Raw genomic sequence first — 24,983 nt, 5'->3', positions numbered from 1 at the left:
TAACAGCAAAGATACAGGAGAGAAATGGAGAGAACGAAAAGGAGAGTTGTGGCTGAATGAAGGGAATTTCCATGTCCCTGAAGGATGGTATTGTTCAGTGAATTTATGACTGACAGAGAAGGTGAACTTGCTGAAGAATTGTTTGAAGGTGTTGGACTTGTTCCATTGGGGTCACAGTAAATCTAGAATGTGTGAAAAAATTATGGAAAAAAGTTATATTATTTATCAGAACCAATAACCTAGTAGTAACGAACAATGCGCAGCACCACTCAGTCACACTACTCAGACACAACACACACAAGCAATTGCTCATGCCTCTCATCATGCAGTTAAAGGCATTTCGAATTTCACAGATGGAACTTGTTAAAAAATAAATCTAAAATTTCTAAACTATCGCTGGTGTTAAATAACTATCATTTTATCAAAACTCTGCACTAAAATGAAAGGTAGAATAGAGAAGAAATAGGTTCAAGTCAAAAACCTCATACAAAGAAGCAAAATGATACAAAGATAAACCTTTTAAGATAAAAAAAAATTAGATAACTGCATGAATTCATTCCCTTTGCAGATTAATCCACAAACAAAAATATGAGGAAATGACAGGGAAGAATCTATTGATGGACTGTCTCCTGGGCTGGGCTTGGAATTCCTTTAAAGCTATGGTGGGGTTTATGTAAGTGGACTTAATATTTCAGCCTCTCTAGTCTCTTATTTTCATATGGTGGAACTCAACTGTAGAACTTAAGAAAACAATGTAACTATACTGATTAAATTATAACCTATTATTTTGGGCATGCTGGAGCATAAAATAAAAAAAAATATGAAAAGTCCATACAGTGTTAGCAAATGACTGATGCTGTCAGAAAGCAAAAATCAAAAATACATTTTTCCCCGTAATTCTGGCTACAGGAACAGAACAGAACAACTTGATTCCTACACAACTTCTGCATCAAGTTACTTCCTACACACACACAGGAAAACTTTCAAAGATAAGCTAATGTGTTCTTTTCTTCCAGTAAAAGAGTAGGTGACGAAAGAGAGAATGAAAACGAAGGAAAGAATCGTATACCTGCTCTACAGAAGTCAGCACAGTTTAGCAAGCTTGACTTCAGCTCCATGGCACAAACTTGTATTATACAAGTGCTGGTAAGCTAAATATACTGTGGTAGAGCTAGTTGAAGTAAAAAATGTCATTTTTTTTTTAAAGAAAGAGCAACTAATTTAATAAATAATACTCTCCACAAAAGTGTCCTTACTGCCTTGTTTTTCCAGTGTTACCAAGAATATGCTTTAAAAAAAAATTACAGTTCCTCAATGCTGAAGCCTGAAGTCAACATTAAATTTATTCAAATATTGCATGAGCATTTTCTTTGTGCATTTTCTACTGCAAAAAGCATGCCATAGAAAAACATCAGGATGGAAGCTTTTGGTAGCTAGCATTTTTGGCAACTGGGAACATACTGGAAGCAATCAAGGACTGCAGGATAAAATCACTGTGTGGAAAGTTTCTGTTGAAACCAGCAAGAAAACGACCAATACTGGATTGCAGAGTCAGTATCCTATGAGATGGATAGGGAATAAATCCCAACCCACACTATAATTTTCTCAGCCAGTCTCCATACCAAGTCTCCAGCAGTATTTCACACTTGGTTATTTATTTTTAAAGTTTTCTTAGTTTTGAACACAAACCCTAGACTCTGGGAGGCTTGTTTGTTTTTTAGAAGAGGCAAGACTTAAAGACAAGTTCCATGGTAGAGGATACTCCAGATAGGTTGTCTTAGCGTGCATATTGCAAATATTGGCACAGTCATAGGGCCTGATCCTGCTCTCATCACGGCCACTGGCAAGGCTCCCTTGAATGCAATGGAAAAGGCATAACACCCTTCCTCATAAATGAGGGGGGGAAAAAAGAGGAGACAATGTTTAAAACAACTTCTGGAAAGCTCCTTGCTGTTTGTTATTTTTAAATGACACTGCGTTATGGACGCTTTTCGAGAGGAGGTCTCTCGGGAGCACACTGATCGGGCACCTGGAGAGCAGCTTGGCCGGGCTGCTCACGAAAAAGGCAGATCGCTACCGCATGATCTCTGCGCCACGGGTGACACCGGGCCCGCGCAGCGCTCCGCTCCTGCCGCTCCCCGGCTCCTCGGAGCTGACCCCGCGCCCCAAACCCCTCACAGCAGCGTCTCGCTGCCCTGAAGCTTGTTTCTTCGTGCTGCTGACTAGTGTTTGGAGGGACCAGTCCCCGTCCCTGCTGACGGGGAATTAACGCCTCCCCGCAACACGCTGCGGCGGCGAGGAGCAGCGCTCCCACCTCCGCTCCGGAGCTTCCCCTTGAGGATCCCACCGAAAGAAAGAGGCCGAACTCCAACTTCATAATTTTATTGATCGGGGTAGCTCAAGACACCGCCAGCCCCGGGCGCTGGGGCTTGTTCCCCCCCGCCGCCGCCCCCTGTCCTCGCGCTCCCTCGCCGCCCGCAGCGCCCCGGGCCGAGCCCCCCGCCGCCGGCTCCTCACGCGGGCGGGGTCGCTCCTCCCCAGCCGGGGCTGTCCGGGCTCGTCTCCCTCGCCCCACCGCCGCGGGGGGGAAGCGGCGGGGAGGCGGCAGGGGCGCCGCCCGCCACCCACGGCCGTCCGGCGGGATCGGCTCCGTGCCGCGGGATGGCGGCCGCACCCCCCCCAACAGTCGCCGGCCCAACGGTCACCGGCCCCTCAGGAGCACCCCGCCCCTCCCCCTCCCCTGAGGCGCCGGCCGCGGCTGCGAGGCGCCGGCCCGTGCCGGAGGGGCTGCGGAGGGTCTCGGCGCGGCCGCCCCCTCTCCATCTGCCCCCGGCCGGCGGTGGGGACGCGCCGCGGCTCACCTGCGTGGGTAGGAGGAGCGCCAGGAGCAGGAGCCCCAGGCCGAGCCGCGCCGCCAGCGCCGTCCCCATCGCCCGTCCGCTGCTGTCCCGCTGCTGCTGCCGCTGTGGCTGCGGGCGGGCAGGATACACCGCCCAGCCGCGCCCGGCCTTTTTATGGCAGCGCGGGCTGCCGTGCCGCCCCGCCGCCGCCGCCGCCTTCCCCTCCCCTCCTCCTCCCCCTCCTCCGACCCGCGGCGCGGCCCCCTCCTCCCTTCCCCGCCGCCCTGCGAGCCGGCTGCCCCGGCGCCGCTCCCCGCCGCACCCCCTCGGCGCCCCCGCGGGCCTCTGCCCCCGCTCTCGGCGGCGGCTGGGGCCGAGGGTCCCCGCCGAGGCCGGCGCCCCGACGAGCTTTGTGCTCCCCCTGCCTCGGCGCTGCGCTTCGGGCGGGCGGCTCTGCCTCGGCCATTAGGGCACCAGCGCAACGCCGCGGAGGTGGACTTGCAATTTACTCTAGAGAAATGTTTATGAAAACATCAGGCTTTTTATTAAAAAATAAAAAAAAAAATACCGGGGAGGAAAGGAAGGCTAAAGAGAGCTGTGAGTATTTCCAAATGACGGGAGCAATGGGCCGAAGGCTGAGGGTCTTTCATCTCTGCCTGGTTCAGAGCCGCCTCACCTAGCGCTTCGGCGCCAAACTGCAGGCTGCAATCCAGCACTTCTGGGGATCTTCTGGGGACTTTACTTGCCACCTCCAGGAGCAGGACTGCAGGCTGCTTTTCAGTAGTTCCTCTGAGACATTGCTAGAGCTGGGTCCTGAGGCACAGGACACACTGCAGAACCAGAGACTGGGACTTGTATTAGGCCAAAATATTTCATTCGAAACCCAGCCCCACCGTAATCGGTTCCAAATCCCTGACAAAGCTGTAACTGTCTTGTATTTCAGGGAATGAAGGCTTTTTCTGCAAGCTGTATCACCCAAGATATCAATCCTTATTCTATACCAAGATGAAAGAAAGATCTTCTGAGAGCTACATTAAGCCTGAAGCACTCCAGAAGCAGCATTTCCCCGTTGTTTTTTCTTCAAAAATCACTGATCATAGCAGAGTCCAGTTCCTAACTATTATATGCGTAGTCATATTTAGTATATAGAGTAACTATGAAAATAGTCATCAAACTGAGGATCATGTGTTTCTGAGTATTTGCAGCTTGTCTGCTGAAAGCTGATTACAAGAAGTTGGGTTTTCATGATTATAAAGATTTAAGGAATCTCCCATCTTGTATGGGAGAAAAGGAACTGATACAGCTGTTGCATGATCCCCTAGGGATCATGGCTGGCTGTTGCAAGTTCAAGCACCGTCTGAGATACACTTATATCAAAGCTGGGATAGTTGAGAATCATGGAATAATAATCAGATGGTCTTTTCCCATTCTCTTTGCCCAGTGTATCTTACCTGAGGTCTGAAACTCCATCTGTAAAAAGGAGGATGACACCAAGTTCTTATAAGGTGATGTAAATCTACATAGAATTAAGCAACTGCTCGTCATTATTATACCATATATCACACTATTGGCATTTTAATTAATTACAGTGAAAAATGGGGACATTTTTACTAAAAATATTATATACTCTGTTCATTAACAGCTTTCTAAATGAAGAAAAATGCAGAGTTTTTGAAATATCTGGCAGAAATTATAAATTACTGAAATAATATAAGTATGTTAGGTTTATGTTTTGAGGCCAAAAAATATGCCTTTCTGAAATATTTCTGAAATACTAATGTAAATAAGAACATCCATTGGCAGCAAGGGAGAAGCACTAAAAATATTCGAGTCCAAGATTTTCTTTGAAATTTTTGTCATTGGAAATGACAATTATAATGCCTACATTCCATTATATTTCTACAACCAACTCTCCCCATTCAGGAAAGCTGCAACAGTCCTGATTCCTCCTGAACACATAAATCATCTATATACTTAATTCCAAAATCTTTACTTTTTTCAACTAAAATCTACAATGAAGTCTGTAAAAGATATATTTGAGCGAGAGACCAGGGCCCACTATATGGATTTTTCTACAGAGGTGAGAATTACTGTAACTGAGTTCAGAGACGTATGTAGTGAAGCACTGCCATCTGGTGGCGAAAAGGTACTTTGTTTTTTTTTGCCTGTCAAAAGTATTCTCTCTTAAAACAACTAAACATACCTTGTTGTCAGCATGCTATATGAGTTTTCATAATGCTGTGAATTGTTGAATATTACTGGTAAATCCCCACTGTCCTGCTTCCTTTATGTTTGTAGGTCAGAATAGTACTCAGCACCATTTTCCCAGTTAAATATGCAGCATTTGTTGAAAAAACTTAACAAAGGAAAAAGGGCTAAAACTACTTCAGTCTTTTAGATGAAATATAGGTTTATCTGTATATTCCAATGGTGACTTGTAACTTGATTCAAGTTTGCACTAGACATAACCTTCAATCCAGTGATCAGAAGCAAAACTTATGCTGCTTTGTATAATGCATTAGCAAACAAGTTCAGCTAAAACGACTAGCAGAAAAAATAGTCATATATAAAAGGAAACAGATTTCTCAGAAGTCATCTCAGAGACTAATAAGTAATGTATTTAAATGTGGACAAGCTTTAGCAAAATAAGTGTAGCCAGAGCATTGAGGGGAATTCCTGGGAACTAATCTTGACCTAACCATTAATTTATTCTTGCCCTTTAGCTGCCAGACTTGCTCCATCTGAGCTTAAATATTTTGGGAGCATCAATTGTGAGTGAGACCTGTGCTCCTAAGTCTCTTAGGCATGTTTGTGAAATTTCCACCAGCTCTTCACTCTCCTTGGCTGTGTATAGACTGAAACCTATTACACACTGTGGCTCATCCCAGGGTCTTCATCCATTTTAGGGACATGCTAGGGCGCACTGCAGTTCTCAATACTCACCTGGGTCATACCTATATTATGAGTTATTTTAGTCAATCTCTGTGAGCATGTTATGCATTTAAATGCTAGGTCCTGATCTTTTTTCAAAGGAAAAGTTTGAAGAGAGAAATCCAATTTTCCAGTGTGTGCTGACTAGCCTGTATATGCTGCTCTATACTGACATCATCTGGTGATAAGTTTCTTGGGTGTCCATTTCTGCCATGAGGATTTTGCCTTGAGGAACTTATACGTTAATATTGTCTAAAATATAGGGCACTATCTTTTCATAAATTACAGGCACTTTTCTGACTATCTACATGGTAGAAAAGGACCCATCCTGCAGGAGCATCAGAGCTCCAGCCATATGATAAAAACTTCAGAGCTTTTTTGAATGCTTCTTTCCTTACATGTGCACCTTCGCTATCATTGCAGAACAAGACTGGAATACTGATGGGAGCTGGCTGGTTGAAATTGATTTTAGACATCTGGACAATGCTGTTTAGCATGTGTCTTGGGGAAACACTTGGAATATATACTGAGGATTACATTCCCTCTTTCAGTGGAGGGTTTATACTATACATTTGTTACTAGAGCTTTTAATGGCAGACAGGATTGTTAGAACTGTAAATCTCCACTTGGTATTACACAATGACTGGATTCAGCTATACAAGTCTTCAGACATGAACCTTACTGCCATGACCCAGACCCTCATTACACTGGGATTCCAGCACTGCAATGGCTTGTTTCCTATTTGTCTGATGCAAAAAGCATCAGGCTGCTTAATTAGGGCTACATAGTTATGGAAGCAAACAAAGCCATGATTCCCAATCCTGGGATTATGAGCCTGGAAGGTTAAGCAGAAGTGAGATTATGATTCCAGAAGTAGGCACTCAAGTAGAAATGTTTAGGAATTGCTGCCCTAATACCAATAGATCTTCTGACTTCCAGGTAGACTTTAAGGAACAGTGTCAGCGTACACAATTTGGTATGGCTTCAGATATGCTTGAAAGCACACCTTTCTCCCTAAGTCAAACAAACTCTTGGGCTACATCAATACAAATAAACAGTAGCAGAGACTGTTCTTTGGCCTTGAGGCCAACTAGTATGTCTTGGCACATCCATACTATTAAACTCTCTTAGCCTCTAGAAAAGGATGACTGAATCTAACCCGCCTATTGGTAAGTGTCCGTGGCCTGGGTCAACCCCTGAATCATGACCAGGAGTTGTTTGGGACTGCCAAACTAACATGGTATGGGCCAAAATCACACCAGGGTTTTCCTTTAATTCATGAAGCTTAATGACAGATAACAGGTCTATAGACTTGAAGGGGTAAAAATGATCAAGAAGTCATTTTCTCCATCTTCTGATTTGAGGCAAGTTTAAACATAATTCTTTAGAAACGTGCAGTGAAGGGTATTCCACAGTCCAGAGGTCCCCTGTTTCTTTGCTAAACTATCTTTACAGAATATATTTCTTAATACATAGTCTGTCTTCTCAGCTGCAAATTTAAACTAATGATTTCTTATGTCAGCATGGTGAAACACAGGGATAATAATCAGAGTCATATTTGTAACAGACTTTATCTTTTGAAAACATATCAAAACATAACCATTGCATTGAGAGGAGGAAGGCAGGTTCACCTTACAGTAGCTACCTAGACTCAAGCTAGTCTCTCTTGGGTCCCTTGATAGACAATGGAGAGAAATGAGCGCTTCTACGATGTCATTCATCTCATTCTAACATAGACATCTGAAAGAGATGAATCTCATCCTGGAGGTGCCTACATCTCTTCACTGACTATCAGTAGAGTCTAGATGCTTAGCTCAGACATTTGCCACTACATTTTTTCTCATTTTGAGGAACAGGTCCAGCTCTTTCAACCTTTCTTCATAGGATTTCTAAACCTCTTTGTATTTTTATTCCTTTTCTTTGTACTCTCTCCAATCTGTCTTCATCTTCATTATATCATTTTGTCCACAGTCTATTTTGTCCACACTCTACTCAAGCTGAGAATTCAGCTTACAACAATTCTGTTGATGCAACTTGGAAATAAATTTGTCTTTTCAGCAGCAGCAGCAGCCTCATAATGTTTGTGGTCTGATGCAATTTTGAGATTATCTTGATGCATTTCTTAAACATGAGTGCAATGTTAGCACTTTTACAGTCTCCTTGAGTTTTCCTAGCATTATATGATTTATTACTAATTATAATTAGTGGAGCAAAGTTCTTCTCACCGTCTCTTGACTGCTAAGTTCTGAAAGCCTGTGATTTCTGCCTTTGATATGATATTCTGCATCGACTCACTAACCAGTGGATGAAAAAGTAGTTAGTTATCCTGACATTATGCTAGTATTTCATTCTGCTTCTTTCAAAACAAATGTAAAAATGTTCAATGAAAATCTCTGCATCCTTATTAATCATTCTACCCATCATCATTTGTTTGTGACTTTTTAGGATTTCTTTTATCCATGACATATTTCAAGTTCTTTATTCTCCTTTAGCTATGCCTACCAAGCATCTTTTCTGATAACAGTGGATGTCTTTATCTTCTCTTAAGAAGTACGGAAAATTGTAACTTGCAATTTGAATCTAATATTCTTCTATTCCCCCTTTTTGTTTGTTAGGGTTTGCTTATTTTTTATCTTTAACTACTGCCTTCTCTTTGCTGCTGGGCAGAGTAGATTTTCACCCACAGTTATAAAAAAGGTGTTCTATATAAAAAAAGGGAGCTGCCTTAAGGAATACTCAGTTTCAAAATTAATTGCTGCTCTTGATTGAAATAGTCCAGTTGCTTGGCATCCTGAAAGGCTTATTGTTTTGTAACCTTTTCTGGATAAATTCTGTTTTGGCTATGGGAGAGGCAGAGAAAATGAGATAATGAGAATGATATGAAGCATGGAGAATTCTGATAAACAGGGACTGAAAAAGTTGGAGCTGTTTATTAGAGAAGACAAAATAAGAACAAATATGATTAAATGGTGTATAGATGAACAAGATCTAGAAGGTAGGTCAGCTGCTCTTTTCTTCCCATTTCATATTAGAAGAAAAAGGGAACAGTCAAGGATTTGAAAAGATAGACTGCTAAAATACATGTATCATGTATCAAGACTGTTAAGACTTCATGTATCTTTTAGATGGTGAACTCATTGCTACAGGATATCATTATGCAACATGCAGAGAAGGACTGGTCATTTAGCAATGAGAATATCCGGAGTTTAAATAGCAAGTATTGCAAAAACACACTGTCATGGAAGACAGATCATCCAGGCCTTCCTACTATGTGTTCATACACTTTCTTTTATATCTCTGGGCATTGTGAAAGGACGAGATGGCCTCGAGCCAAACAATATGATTATTCTGATATTCCATCCATCGCAATTACACCTTTAATTATATCAAAGGTGTATAGAAGCCTAGAGATACATTTCTCTTTCCTAATGCAGCAGTGTTCATAAATGCTAATGAAGATAGCTTTGTCCCTTAGCCCCAACGGAAGCTGCACTGCTTTGAGCAGCCTTTTCTGCTCTTAAAAATGCAGCAACTAAAAAAAAACAAAAAAATGAAAACTTTAATTGTACACAGATGGAGGAACAATCTATATTCCTTCATTGGAAATTAATTATGTTAGTCTTGCATGCATATATCTTGAATTGGTTACTATCAATTAGAGAAGAGGACATTATATTCTAAGTAGCAAAGCAATTAATTTGAAATAAACACAGAGGAAACACAGAAGTAAACAAATAATTCACACTAATTAACATTTGTTCATGGAATGTGTAGTTGTTACAGCTAATAAGTAAGGTTCAAATAACAAATGCTTAACTGATTGCTTTTCCTTTTTATTATATTTGCCACCCGCTGCTAGCAGTAGCTAGATAAATCCTAGCTCAGCAACCAAAGCCAGCAGGACTTGAGCATGTTCGCTACAGAATGAATGAAGGTCTTTAGTCTGTCTTAGAAAACAGCACGTTAACTTTTTCCTACAAAGAAGTCATTGTATTTTTAGATAACTGGCAAACAAGAAAGTGAATGAAAAAATAACAAATCTCACTGCAAACCTCCCCCAGATTGGGGAGTTTAAGAATTAGCAAAGGAAGTGTGGAGCCTTTCCTCTCTAGGTAGCTGGACTGAATATGGCCCAGGCCAACTGAAGGAAGTTACTCACAATTTTGCTACCTTTTGTTTAATATCTGCTGTTGCACTGATTTTCACTGGCAAGAAAGCTATTAATTTTTGGTTTAGGTGGGTCGCTATGCTCTGACTTATTAAGGTGGCTTCTATCAGCTTCTTTAGTGCTGGTCAGAGCAGTCTGCCCTGCCCATCCCCATCTTCTTTCTGGTTATGGCTCAGTGTGGCTTTCTACTATAAAAGAGAATAGACAGACATAAGCCAAATTAGTAAGATACTGAAAAGGATGTACAAATAAAAAATGTTATTTTAGCGGCTGTATCTCCATCACTTAAAGAAATATAAAACAATACTGGAAACTCATCCACCTTACCTTTGTATTACTTGATTATCTATCTGTAATGTCTAAGATGAGTTTTTACAGAACATGTAGGAAAGGGGCTCTGTGAGACTTCATTCACTTCTGGAAAGAGATTCTGTGTGCAAGACACCAAACTGACTGCAGGAAAAAGTAGGCAGAAGTTCAGAATGCCATTGCTCTTGGAAGAGAAATGAAGGGGCACCACAAGGTAAGTAGAGGGAGAAGCAGAGCCAAGTTTCAGTGTATATGGGAGTTGAAGAGAGTGGAATCCTAATGGGAATAAATCCAATGTTTTATAGCAACAGTGGGGCGGTAGCTGGTAGGTGTATGAGAAAGGGAGAACAGTTTAGAGCAGTTTCCCAACTGAAAAGGCAGCTGTGGAAGAACCAGAAAAAAAGAGTTTCAGTTTCAGGAAAGATTAGTTTTTAGAGATATGCTTTAGAGAAAGAGAGAGAATTTGGACACAGACTGGATGTAAGCAACAAACGAGACGAATTGCCTTCAGACTAAAAGCAAAGAAAAGAAAACATCTAAGAGGTAAAAATAGGCATGTAGTACTGGAAGAGATGAACTGGCAGTCAGGGAGATTTAGCTCATTATTCAAATGAATATGGGCAGCCTTAGAGGAGGTGCTCACACAGGGACACTCTGTTTCCCCAGACTGTAAAAACATGCATGGAACATTGTCGAATCACCTCATCAGCGCACCTTGAAATGAGCAGCATAATTGAAAGGGCAAGTGGTTCTAAAAAGGTAATGCTGAAGCTAAATCTCCAGCAACAGGTAATCTGGTGAGGTGAGAAATATAGATTGTTAGAGTTATAGCTACTAACAGGGCTAGAATGGCAATATGATGCTCTTGGCTTGATTTTCAGATGCAGTGAGCAGCCACAGATCTGCTTCTGTCACTTGACTGACCTAACAGAAAAATAGAGGTAACAAAAAAACATAGGCAGGGGGAAAGGAATTCTTGATTAAAGAGTCCAACATACAGGTCAAATGTAATTGAAAATTTTCTCTCTGAGCTGTAAAAATAAAAAGTCTAGTCTCCTTGTGAGACTAGTCACAAGGAGAGTGAATGTCATAGGGAGTATACTAAAATATGCAAAATGAAAATCATAAACAGGAGAGGAATTGCACTCTCTAGACAGGAGATGACTCCACTGAAAAAAATGAAGCAATTGTATGACAATAACTATGAGACGGAGAGTACATCTTGGTCAGAATAATTTCTCACTCAGACTTCAAATGGATTCACGGAGCACTACTCTTTCTTGGCAAAGCTAACATTTTTGCTATATGTTGCTGTGGTGTCATGATTTGAAAAAAAAAAAAAAAACCCAAAAAACTCCAGATCACCTGAAAGCATCCTAAAGAATGTAGTTGTCAGGTACAACCGTTCCTCAGCTGGCATGTTTTGGGGGGGAAGCTTCTGAGAGCCCAGCCTGTGTTTGTGGAAGCTTTGAGAGGGAGCTATTCACTGCCATCTAATGGTAAACTGGGAGAAGAGAGAAATTAAGATGGACTTTGCTCTTTACACAGTCTGAACATTTTGATTATAATTAAAGTAAGAGTAATTAACATTATTTTAATTTTTGCCTTTTGGGGTCATTAAGAAAAAGGACAGAATGACCCAGGCTGGGAGTTGCCAAAAGCTCATGCAGCTGGAATACAGATCTTTCAGACAAGGGCTTTGATGGCCATTCTTACCCTGTGACGTGGAAGGAAGTCATGGTGAGAAGGAGACCCATGTGGCATTGAAGTTCCTCCACAGTCCAGAGCTGAATGAATCCTGGTGGAAACCCAAATGAGGATCTGACATTGTAACAGAGACAAGAGAGTAACGTGGTGTATCTTCTAACTAGTACATCTAAAACTGTAGCCCATGGATTAGGAAATGAAGCAGCTATGATAGAGGTGATATCTCTTTTTGGAGTTGTGCAAGGATGAGATCAGATGCATGATGCCTCTTTGTGACATCCAAGTTACATTTTCTCTGTGACTGGAGATGGACCTGTTTGATTGCAGCACTGGACTCTGTTAACCTTCTGCAAACTGTAAGGCCTGCAGGAAAGGATACTGTATGGTGAATTGATTATTTTCTATTTTTTGAGGTGTTATTATATCACCATATTTTAAGAATATAAAAGACAGAGAGACTTCAAGCAGGTTCTGTCACCTTGCTTTTCAATACGAAGATGCAATAAAGATGTATAATGCCAGACTAATCTAGAAAGGCACTAATATTTAATACTTTCATAGTAGAGCTCAACAGTAAGCTGCCAAATCTTGGTTTACTCTTCTGAGTCATGTGCCTATATGAATGCAAGAAAGTGTCTTTTACCAGCTTTTTCTCTGCTAGGGATGTATGTATATTTTAAGACATATGGAGGAAAAGTACTAAAAAACTAGCAACTATATTCTGTACTGAAATTGGTCAGAATCTGACAGAACTGGGAACTGGAACATTCAAAATGTGTAAAGACATAAAGATGTTCACAGCTTCCTTTCCAGTGAGCTTTCTAAGGAAAGAAAATAGCTTTGCAAAGGAATTGCTCTGTTACAAAATACCTCTGACGTAAAAACTTCTCATTTATATATTTTATGACAAAATTTATACAGATGTAAAATTAAGCAGTCAGTTATAAAGTTCATGCTAATTGCATAGCTGCTGTGCAGCAGTGGCTCCATGGTTATATCATTTGCCATATTTGCTGGTAATTTTCCAAGAGGAGACTGCTCTGTCAGGTGAGCTGAAGGGCGTTTTAAAGAAGAACCTGAAAGCTGAGGAGCTCTTCCATCTGCCAAAATTACAATTTCATGCACCTTGTGTAGCCATTTACATCAGGGCAAAATGCTGCCAATCTGATGGGGTTGCATTTCATACCCATTTTGTATGAGTGTAAACAGTTTCCCAAACGCAGAGCAATCGGAGCAATCAGAAGCACCAAGAGGCGTGGTTGGTGCGGGACAGCTGGGAGCAGACAGAGGGAGGGATGGAGCTCTCCTGCTTTTGGAGGGCCTAAATGGTGGGATTATGGATTACCACCATTTGGAGAGATTTGGAGTGGAAGGAGAGATGTAATGTGAAGAAAAGTAACAAAGACAGGAAAAACTCAGGCCACAGCAGGGTTGGGCTAAGATCCTTACCATGGCAAAGCCTTTCAAATTAATCAGTGATCATGAGACTTTGGCATCTCCTGAAGGAGTTCCCCTGGTAAGAGCTTTCCATTCCCACTGTTTTCTGGTTTAGGCATGCGGGTAGAGCCTGAAGGGCTGAAAACACAGATTTGCCCCGGCCACTGAGGTCTATAGGGTTTGGTTTTATAGCAGCAAGGAGTGGCCCTGGGAATGACAGGAGAGGAGGCAAGACCACCACCTTTGATCTTTGGCAATGTCTCGGGATAGGAGGAGTATTTGGACTTAAATTATCCAACTTATCCACCTCCAACATTTATTGCAAGGGCAACTCTGGAGATACGTAAGATCAAAACAATATGAAAAGTATTAGTACAACTGCATCTGAGCGCTGTGACGCGGTGGTTGCGAGGTGTGAGCTGCAGCAGCCCTGCCCAGCAGAGGGTCTCTGCAGCAGCCCCGGCCGGCCGGTGCAGCGGGGACAGCCCCGCAGGCCGGGCCCGCGGCCCGCCGCTCTCACACGCACAACGGGCACGCGTGAAAAACACGCACGCAGGAAACACTAGCAATCGGGGAGATCACGAGGGGGGGAGCGAGGGCAAATCCCGGCGGGGCGGGCGAGCGCCCGGGGCCAGGGCGGCTGCTGGCGCCGCGCTGCCCGGCGCCGAGGCGGGCGCGGCGAGGCCCCCGGCCGCGGGCGGGCGGGCGGAGGCGCCCCCGGGCGGCCCGGGCCGCGGGAGCCCGCCCTCCCCCGCAGCCGGGCCGCCGGGCTCCGGGCCCGGCAGGGGGCGCCGCGCCGCGGCTGAAGCGGCTCCGCCTCCGGCCTGCGAGCGCCGGCGCGGGGACGGCAGCGGCGGCTCGGGCCTGAGGCGCCTGGTGGCGGCAGGTAACCGCGCCTCGGCCGGACCGGCGGCCCCGCAGCCTTCCCGCGGCGCGGCGGCCAGGCGGGGGGGCGCGGGCCGGGCGGCGGCGCGGCGGGGCCGGGCCGGGCGGCGGCGGAGCGGCGGGCGGCGCCGCGGCTCCAAGGTCGCGGGGGCCGCCTGGCCGGGGACGCTGCGGGGGCCGGCCCGACACCCGCGGCGGCGGCGGCGGGTTTCGTCGCGGCCGACTCGCCTCGGGGCGGTGGCGATGGCCCGGGGCCCGTCGCGGTCGCGTTTTCCAACCCGCGCCGCGCCGCGGCCCGAGGAAGTTTGGCCCCCGCGGCGGCCCGTCCCCCGCGCTGAGGCAGGGCCGCGGCGGTCGTTGGCGCTGCCTCGCCCGCGGGGTAGCGGCCGCTCTGAGCCTCGCGGCCGGTAACGGCCGGCGAGGAGCCCCGCGGGCCGGGCTTGCTGCAGAGCCTGGCTCCGGGCGGGGGCGGAGGTGGAGAATAAAGTAATAAAAAGAATCTTCCAGCATGTCTCTGCTATCTGAGTTATTTTGGCTCGAACAAACAGTATACTCTCCCCCACTTTTCTGGTTTTGAGCTAGTTTAGTGTATTTTCCATAGCACAAAACCCCCTTCTCTTCCCCTGCGTGCATACCGCGGCTAGCGCCGTGGGGGTGGCCGTACGCTTTCTTGAAAACTTTCTCGGCACTAATATAAAGTTCACTTTTACTTGGTAATACGCCTTTGCGCGGGCTTTCAGACTTTGTAATTCAGCACCTTTCAGCATTGTGTCCTGAGCGTATGGGTGGCGAGTAAATCTCTGTTCTACACTGCAGTTTAGTGATAGGAAGAAACCAGCCTTGTTTTTTTCGGGCATGTTGAAACCTGAGACCTTTCTCACAGAGGTCATTTCAACAGCCAGTTGTACCCCACTGACCAACAGAGAACAAATTAAGATAAAGTACTGGTAAAAAAAATAATTACTAACATACTCAACCGTTTCAGAAGTTTGTTCCTAAACTGAGAAAAGGCACAAGTATTCAGTGAGGATTGTACTATCCTAAATTTTAAACTATAGTTGATCATCTGTTTTAAAAAAAAGAAAAGCCATGGGGGCTGCGATTATTTTTCCTTGTCCAATATTGCCCTCACTGATCAGGGCTTTTTCCCAGCCATAGATACACACACACATGCACAAAAAACCCACCTTGTTCAGACTTCAATAGAGTTCACTTGGGTGTACTAAAATAGACTTCAGTCTCACAAAATAAACAGGTGTTTCCACATATACCAGGCCATAATAAAGGTCAGTCCTCATCCTGCCTCGGAGGGATTGTAAATCAAATTGTGTTTCTAAGAGGCTTGAAAGATGACTTTTTTGTGTTCCCACCCACTTCTCCCATGGTGCACTCCCACTGTTCAGAAAGGAATATAGTACTGAGGAACTTGCGCATGAGACTTGTTGCTGGTGTCAGTCCTGTTGCAGGATAGAGAGCAGGGATATTTCTCCCAAACTCTACAATGATGCTAATCCCCCTTTAGGAGAAACACGGGGGAACAGTTTGCAGCTTTTTGCCATCCAGGGGTGTTCAAGACTGGAGTTCAGAAACTTTTGACTTTTCTGGTTTTACTCGCTTGCAATATTGAGCAAGTTGCTTTTATTGAGAATGAGTCATAATAAAGGTAGGTCTCCTTTTGCGCTTTATGAAAGAGTTGGCTTCCAATAGTTAGCCCTTTCCCTTCCCTTTACGTACTGTATTTCAAGCATAGGGAGGAAAATACCACAAATATGTTTGGACCGTTAATAGTAAACAACAGGAAAGGAATTATGAATGAAGTATTCCATTTAGGTTTCTCGTGTTCACCTTCCATCTGATGATTTAGCTATTTGTAAGGGTGGGCAATGTATGAGAAATGCACATCACAATACCTGTATAGCCGTGTGCTTTTAGACAATGTATTGCTGTTTGGGGAACTAGGTAATGACCCTTTTATAGTCACTGTTATGCTGTACCTTGAGAAATGCTACCAATACTCGAAGCAGTTGCTCTTTTTTACATCTGAATCTTTGTTTATTTCAGGGTATGCTATGACTGGCTTCAGACTCCCCATCACTGCTTTTAGAAAACTAAATGTCTGTTTTGGACTGTGGGAGAAATTCCCCTCTTATAAACTGTACCCTTCTTGGAGGAGAAGCATATACTGTATCTGTCAAGCATGCACAGTAAACTACATAAGATATTTCAGCATTTCCCCAGTAAAACTCTGTGCATTAAGACTTTCTCCAGAGTATATCTCAGTACTTTCTCTGCGGAACAAAAGTAACAAAAGCTCTAGAAGGAATAAACGAACATTACAAGAAGAGGAAGAAGAAGAGGATGAAGAGGAAGAGGAAAGTGATTTAGAAGATGAATTTGACGATGACCCCAACATAGTAAAAGATTATAAGGATCTTGAAAAAGTAGTGCAGTCTCTTCGATACGATGTAATCATGAAAGCTGGTCTAGACATTGCAAGAAAGTAAGTATGGAAGAAACATGTTAACCTGCGGATGAGAAAAGTGTCATGTAGCTAAAAGCTGGGTTTTGATACCTTTTTTATTGCTGGAATAACTCAGTACTTGTGTTCTGGGGGTAGCTTTTTTGACTACATAAAAATAGTTTGAGGAGTTGCATGTATGGGATGTTTATGTTTGTTTCACCTTCTCTACCTGAAGCTTCCTGTTTCCTGTCTTTCAACTAACATCACTGTCTGTGGTATTTCTAAGATTGCTGTAGAGACATTTTCTATCAATTACTATTTATTTAAAATGAAAAAACACAAAATACTGTAGCAAGTAGTACAAAAAAAATCTCGTCTGAGAGTGAAGGAATAAAATAATGTGCTATTAAATGGTTGTAGAAATAGGTGAAAGTAAGTATAAACTTAACATACCAGCTCAACCAGATATATGTGCACTCTACAAATATATCACAATGTATAATCTAATGCAACCTACAGAAACTTTATATTACAACACAGTAACAGAAGATTAGTACAACCTGATCCCTCAAAAATGATTACACTGACTGGTGCAGGAAAGGGGACATCATCTGTTAGATATTTAGGAGACAAGTCTCTAGAAACAGCTTTTTATTGCTTGCACCTGTGGCATAGAGGGACTATAGTAAATTGTTTCATTTAATACCTGTGAAAGATTTTACTTCCAATTCAGGTCTGTCCTGTCCTAAAATAAATGTATCCTTTATGCGCAAATCAGACTTGGGGAATTGTGTCTTGCACATGAACAGTATTCTTGTGTATCTGTAAAGAAACAAATTCACTTGTTTTGCTGCACACTGTAAATGCAATAAAACCTTGTTTTCCTTCAGTAAAGTAGAAGATGCATTCTACAATAATGAACTCAGGCTGAATGGAGAAAAACTATGGAAGAAAAGTAGAACTGTAAGACTTTTTGAAATTTTAATACTTCTAATGCAGTGCAAGAAAATAGCTAAGGCGTGATCTCTTCTCACTCCTTTTACTTGGGTCAGAAGAGCTAGCCACTAAATTGCTCTTCAAAGGTGACTAGCATTGCTAAGACCACATCCAGCTGTGTGTGTGAGTGACAGTAGTTCCCTGGGTAAGACACTATCCCTAAGATAGGAGACATGCAGTATTAGAGAGTAAAAACTAAGGTTGAAAGTGGAGAGAAGGCAGATGGCAGCAAGGACAGAACTTTATTAGTTGCTGAAGGAAATTATAGTTGCGGTTGATGGAGCAGAAATCGTTAAATCTACAAAAGATACTGGTGGAGCAGGCACATGATTAAAGAAAAAGAATGTTTCATGATAGAAAGGGAAACTGGGCTTGCTCAGGAAAGGTTATTGGATCTGTAATAGAGCAGGAAAGAAAGTATTTAGAAGATGAGTCAGAGGGTAAGAGACCCAGCTGCTCATGCTGCTTCTCAGCAGAGCTTCCCAGAAGGGCGACAAACACAGTCCTACACACCCTCCGTGCGAGGGTGATCCTAGGGGGCAGTTACTGTGGTCAGATGGCAGCAGGAAGAGGAGTTTTAATTCCTGATCACTTAAAGCTAGGGCTAGTTTTTGAGAGGTGTAGTGCTGTCTTTTGTGAACTTTGAAAGGAGCATAAATAGTTGACTGGTACTCTGTTCTTTAAAATACTTTAAACTGTTTTTAAGCAAGGAGGGAGAATTTTGAATTTTGCTGTTTTATGTCTGTGCTGATACAAAAGAGGTTAGTAGGAAACATCAGTCAGTACTATCTATCATAATTAAAAATTACTACATTACACCTTTTTCACAGAGCTAGGTATTGGTTGTTAGAGAGGAAGGGTAGAGACCTTGGCAGGGAGGGTCATGACGAGACATTTTATTGCTTAGTGCCTGGGCTTTCTTAGAAAGTCATAGCTGGAGGATCCATAACAGGACTAGCAGAGCCTTCCTTCCTCCTGTCCTGTGAGATAAGAATAATAAATGGAAAGAAAGGAGCAAAATTAAAATTGCACGAAAACTGTGGGAATTTGCTTTCCCCAGAAAATATTTATGATCGTTCATCTTCTCTCTCTATTTCCAGGTGAAAATTGGTGACACGCTGGATCTTATAGTAGGTGAAGACAAAGAAACAGGAACTGCTGTAGTTATGCGTGTTGTCTTAAAAAAAGTATCTAACAAGACTGAAAGTGAAAAATACAAAGTAATTTTGAGGCGTTGGAAAAACTTAAAAGTGCCTAAACAGGATGTGCTTAAGTAACAGGAGTTTGCATGTGACGTTTTGTAGAAAACCATATCATTTGTTGTTAAATATGAATTTTGGTTGAACAGAATTACAGTACCCTTTTTAAGGGTTTGTGCTAGAATGTAATTTCCCTCTGCTGTGTGCATCAATATTCCTGTGCTAAGTCTGTCACTTTTTGCTGTTAGTTCTGTTTCATGGCATTGCAGGAGACAAGACCCAGCTTTTACATTTCCAGGCAGTTTCTCCATACAGAAGTTATATATAATGAATGAATAAAGACTAATTTGATCACGGTTTAATTGCTGTCTGATTTTGTTAATTAACATTAAAGTTGGCATCATAACAAGTAGGATAAATTTCTTAGCTTTATCTCTAGACTCATAAAATAATTATGTAAAATTATGATTATGTAAAATTACTTTTTCTTTTAATTATTGATTTGATCTTGGTTAACAATACCAACTGTGAGTTTATATACACTGCTGCTGTAACAAAAATACAAAAAGATACTGGTTGCAGCTGTGCATTTCCAAGTGGGAAACAGTGACAGAGAATGAAGGCAGAGATGCTCTCTCCTGTCATAGAGCAGGCACATCAGTGAGGACAAGTGTGTAGTATTGCTTTTTTTTTACTGTTACTGAACAAAATCAAATCTCAGTTTCTGTCATATACTCATTTCAGTGTGGCATTTAAGAGAATATTTAATACTTATGTTCGGTGGCTATAGAGATCTGGGCAAAGGTCAGGAAATACTGCCATAAAAAGCTCATGTCTGTATTACTACAAGAACAGGCATCTCGGGATTAATCACCCACACTTGTAGTATTGAACATATGCTTCTGCCAACACAAAAAACTTTTGGGGATGAACTGTGGTTATACAGCATTTTTATTCTGTTCATGTGTGTTTAAACAGCGCACAAAGATGTGTGTATAGAGGAAAGCTGGCCAGTAGGAGCAGGTAGCAACTGTTTATCCAGTCCATGGGCTGTTCTCTACCTGGCCTGAAAAGCCCAGAGGGAAGAAGACAGCCCGGAAGAGGCAGCAGCAGCATGCTCCAGACCACTTGTTCTTGCACGTTCCTCAAATCTAAGTGAGCGGGGAACTAGGCAAGAAATTACTGCTCGTAAAGTAAACCTGACACTCTGGTGAAGCACTGAACTATCAATCAGGTACACATAAAAGCTCTGGTCATATAACGACTGGACTTTCACTGCAGAAATGTCCTTGACAGGAGAGGAAGCAATGGTACTCAGCGAAGAATTAATGGGAACCATTGGTTTAAACTACCAATAGCTACACTATGGCTGTCTTCAACCAAGCTATACCTGCTGCTGCTCATTGCCTCCAAAGTGCTGCTGCTGACTGCGTTATTTAAAATGATTTCTAACTTTCTTCAGACATAGCTACAATCTGTGCTGTTACATTTTGTGATTTTTTTTTGGAAGATTACGAAGGTGTTTAAGAGATGCAGATAGATGCCTAGTGTAAGGGTCCGGCGGGGGCGACGCCTGGACTCCCGGCAGGAACAGATACACAAACACAAGGCACACTAAGGTCAATGCTGAGCGTTTATTACCTCTGCGTCTGAGCGGGGGTTCCCCAGCGATTTCCCGATCGAGGCAATAAAGGAGCAGGAGAGTCCCTGGCACCGCTGAGCGTCGGTCCATGGCGAGGAACACCGGGGGGGCACTATACGTGGGTTGTGTGTACTACACACATGCGCAGTGGGCACATTGAGCTCATCGCTAATCTCGAGTCAAAGCCCAGGTGCACACCACACTGGCATAGGCCCAGCTACATGGCTATGGGTCAACATGTCCTGTTGATGCTCCTTTTCCCACGGAACGGTCTGGCTAGCTTCCATCGCCTATCATCTCCTTGACATTCTTCCGCACTTTCCCATACACCTAGGTAATGTTCTAGAGGCATGGTGACCTTTTAACAAATTTGTTCTTAAGAGGACATGATCCTGGACACCTTTCCTAGGGGATTTTGGTGATCCTCAAATTGCAGAAGTGAAAGGAAGTGGTCTTATTCAGCACTCCAGGCCTCAGAGGGAACTTGGTTCATTCATTGCAGGCCTATATGCACCCAGGCTCTGGAGAACATTTCTGTCTCAGCTGTATTTGTTGGTGCGTGCACCAAGTGCTATGGAAATAAATAGATGAGGTGCAGCCTGTGGTCCCCAATTCTGCTCACTGTTGCTATTCTAAATTACTCCATTAATCTCCAGGAATGCTGAGGGAAATAAGTAGAAAGATGTGTCACGAGTAATGTATCATCAGTGAGCTCTAGTTGCTGGTAAATAACCATTCCTTACCTGTCAAGTGTTTATCAGTAGGTACCGTCACAGTGCAGGTGCTCTCCAGCAGTAGTAACCGTACACATTACAGCTTACAGTGCCAGCATAGCCCCACACTTGTAAACCTCAGGAATGCTTCAGGACAACCAAGGTAGAGATTTGAAGACATTAAGCTTCTGAAAGGGTCTGATCTGGATAAGGTAAGAACGACAACAACAAACACCTGCCTGACACCCAGGAGGGGTGGGGAAAACTCATCCCTGAAAGCAGTTGACATAGGAAAGAGCACAGGCAGGGTCATTTCTTGGTATTCTTGGCCAGAATACAAATGCACCATTAGGCCAAAAACTTAAATCTGAGCTTATTACAGAAAAGCTTATTAGGAAGTGAAGTAGGCAAGCACTTCCTATAAAGACCTAGCTCTCTGCTAGTGATAACAGCCACCAAAAACAACTCTTCACTGAAAGGCGCAGGTGGGAGCAGGCTGCCATAGGTTTTAATTGTTGATCCACCAGTGAGATCAGCACAGTAAGGGAAAAGAAAGGAAAACTTCCTAAGGAATTTTATGCTGGTAGGTGAGAATACCCTCTGCAGATTAAGGATTCAAATGGTTGAAGGGACACCTGCATCAGTTCACTTCAGGAAAAAAAGGAAGACCGACGAGCACAGGCAGGATGCTCTCAGGAGAAGACTGGCAGCAGAAAGGCGAGCCACTCTTGCATACGGCCACATTGCTCTGTCCTGGGTAAGGCTCTCTACTATTGATCATGCTGCTTTAATAGGGCCTCACGCTGTTGAGCAGGTGGCTCTGGTTTCTAGAGCCTTAAACATTTGGCCCGTGAACTGAGGAAGGCCAAGGCTGGGGTAACGACTGACCTGTGTGCACTGGAGCAGCTCCAGGAACCGTGTGCGAGTCCTGGGACATGCAGGAACAGGCACGTTACAGCCACACTTTTGCTTGACCTTCAAGGGGGACTTTTATATGAGGTAGGCTCACAGGTAAAACATAAACTTACCTGGTAATCAAACACATATCTACCCTTCATTAGCCATGAATGATGATGGAGTCCATCTGCTACCACGTTCGAGCCTTTGGTCAGAAAATGTGGCAGCATTATATGAAGTAGTCGAACAAAAATTCTATTGATCCATTGCTTCCCACCATAGAGAGGCTGTCACTGCTCAGATACAGAGTCGCTAGTGCCACCGAGCGCGCAGCGGCTGGGAGACACAGGTATGCTGTTCTCCCTGCTCCAAGTTCCAGGCTACGGAGGGCAAGGCGGGTTTCCGTAAGGGATCGGCACTGCTGCGTGCTGAGACTGCTGGAGTGGCTTTCCTGCTCCAGGACATATGCATCTGCTATCCCTAGCCCGGATGGCAGAGGAAGCATTTGAAAGGGCTTCCTCTCAGTGATACTGTTGAGGGTGTCATATAGGGAAGTTTGGGTTGCTTGAGAAATAACTGACAAGTTCATTGGCTGATGCCCAGATGACTGTGCTGTCCAAAGCCAAATCTGCATTAATCAGGTGAAGCCAGCCTTATGTTGCACATTTAACTCACTGCAGGAGCAATGGTACATGTTGCAGTACCTGCTGCACGGAGGCCAGCCTGCATTACAGAGCAGGACACACGATGGTCCTATCAACTCCTCACAAAAGACTAGGCCTAAGGTCTGGCAAAAGAGGCAGTTTGGTCAACTAAAATTGATTGTATCGTTTCAGAAATACATGCCTGCCAGTTGAACTGCTCCAGACAACTACACTGTTTTGCCCACATCATTACTCAGACATTTTCTAATACTGGAATAGCTTCCTGATTAACACTGGTGCTGATGCTACGATTAGCGAGGAAGGATGGAGTGCACGAATAAAGAATGAGTTCCTTTCCTTGGCCTATTAGTAATTCCTGTCCACTTGTGACACCAGTTCTCACAAAAAGCAAGCTTCTCCCAGACCTCCCAAGTCCAGGGGACGTTGTTAACTGAACAGCCACACAGGACGTCATGCTGGGGCTCTTCTCAGCTGCGGCCAGGCAGCACGTGCACTCTAGCCACGCTCTTCCTGAATCCAAGAACATCGTCCGCCTGTTTCTGCATTTGTCCTAAAGCAGACGCCTGCCTACACCACTGAACGGGTTCGGAGTTCTGCCGTCCAGAGGTCAACACAGAGAGGTATTTTATTCCTCCACCTCTCACCCCTCTTGAAGAATACACAATCCCTTTTTCCCTAGAACAGAGTAGCACCAAGTGTCCCCATTTTTTCTTTTTTTTGGTTTGTTTATAATGACAGAAATGTCAGCAGGACAGCATACCTTCTTCAGCTCCTACCAAATTACAGAGTGCTCAACAGTCTGTGCAGGCCAAGCGTAACCGACAGCCTACAACAACACGCACCAGGACAGGGGTGGGAAAAATGTGTTTGCCTGTGCGTGGCAGGGGCAGCAATACAAATCTGAGTACTGCTGAAGCTAAAAAACTATTCAGTTTGCAGCACTTGGGCATTCAATGCACATATAGGCAAGCACTTTAAGGAGAAACTGAGTCTTAAAAATTTTGGGACAAGGACGGAGAGAGGCAGACAGAGCCAGAGAGGCAGACAGAGAGAACAGGGACAGCATTGCATGACATAAAAACATACGCCTAGATTTCACACACAGGATCAAATCTCAAATGTAGGATGGGACCTTACCGAGTGACTATTTCCTGCTGCTGACAGGTACCTTGGGATTTTCATTCCCTGGGAAACGTTTGTAGAGCTTGCCAACACACTACCCTAGGAGTTAACTGGAGTGATACATTCCTGAAAGTGTAAGCAGTAAAGGAGCATTTTGCCTTCCAGAGAAGGGAGTTTAGTCACCACAGCAGTAACATACAGAACTACACAGTACCTCTGGAAACAACAGAAAAACAGTTGTTTTGTCATAATGAAAATTGTGAAAGAAATGGGGAAGGATTATTCGACATTTGTGTGTGTGGGGAAGATATTAATCAACTGGTTTTCCCCCAGCTTTTGGCAATCACAGTTTGTTTTCTTTTCATCTATTAATATCAGTTTTGGGGTGACTGGACAAAAGGGGATTTTGTCAATTTTTTAACTGGGAAGTCACGTTAGATTTTTTAAAAGAAAATAAATAACAAAAACCTAGTTAAAAGAAACCAGGTTTGTTCTATTCACATTTGTCTTTGTGGGGGGGGGGGGAGAAGGGGGAGGAATGGGAAAAGAAGATGTAATATTTCACTTCTCTTGCAGCTCTTCCCTCCCTGTAAGACCCAACGTTGTCTTCAGAACTGTTGTTTATGAAAGCAAAATGCTCAGTGGGGACCACAGCTGCATCTCAAAACACATCAGGAAAGAGAATAAGTAGGTGGTCGGTCCTGTCACAGGATCTTCTTCCTATGACCAGTAACTAGAAAAGACAGGACCTAGAAAATGACAAAAATGAAAAGGAACATGCTGGATAAAAACATCACATGTAGGGGCTAATCTCCTGCCAATGAGATGAGGTGGAAAAGAAAACGTTCTGAATACAGTAGGACTTTGGTTTTGTTATGAGTTATTTGCTTCCAGCACTGGAACTGGCAAATTCAGGATAGCCACCTTGAGCCAGCCTTCTGCAGCAGGAGAGAAGAGATGAATTCTCTACTCACTGACTTCTCAAAATAGGATTTACATGAGCTGTGACAA

General features: G+C 43.7%; 1 protein-coding gene across 1 annotated transcript; it reads left to right on the top strand.

The window, feature by feature from the left end:
- The first annotated feature begins 14,211 nt into the window (after positions 1-14,211).
- On the top strand, positions 14,212-19,295 carry MTRES1 (mitochondrial transcription rescue factor 1). The gene is made up of 4 exons (XM_067293910.1): positions 14,212-14,278; positions 16,339-16,777; positions 17,629-17,701; positions 18,835-19,295. Exons 2-4 carry the CDS (start codon positions 16,347-16,349, stop codon positions 19,009-19,011), a joined length of 681 nt encoding a protein of 226 aa, XP_067150011.1. The 5' UTR covers positions 14,212-14,278; positions 16,339-16,346; the 3' UTR covers positions 19,012-19,295.
- Positions 19,296-24,983: the final 5,688 nt, after the last annotated feature.

The sequence above is a fragment of the Apteryx mantelli genome, chromosome 3 (assembly GCF_036417845.1).
Source record: "Apteryx mantelli isolate bAptMan1 chromosome 3, bAptMan1.hap1, whole genome shotgun sequence".
NCBI classification, from domain to species: Eukaryota; Metazoa; Chordata; class Aves; order Apterygiformes; family Apterygidae; genus Apteryx; species Apteryx mantelli.
The sequence above is the reverse complement of the archived record's forward strand: the minus strand, read 5'-3'. Positions and strand labels throughout refer to the sequence as shown.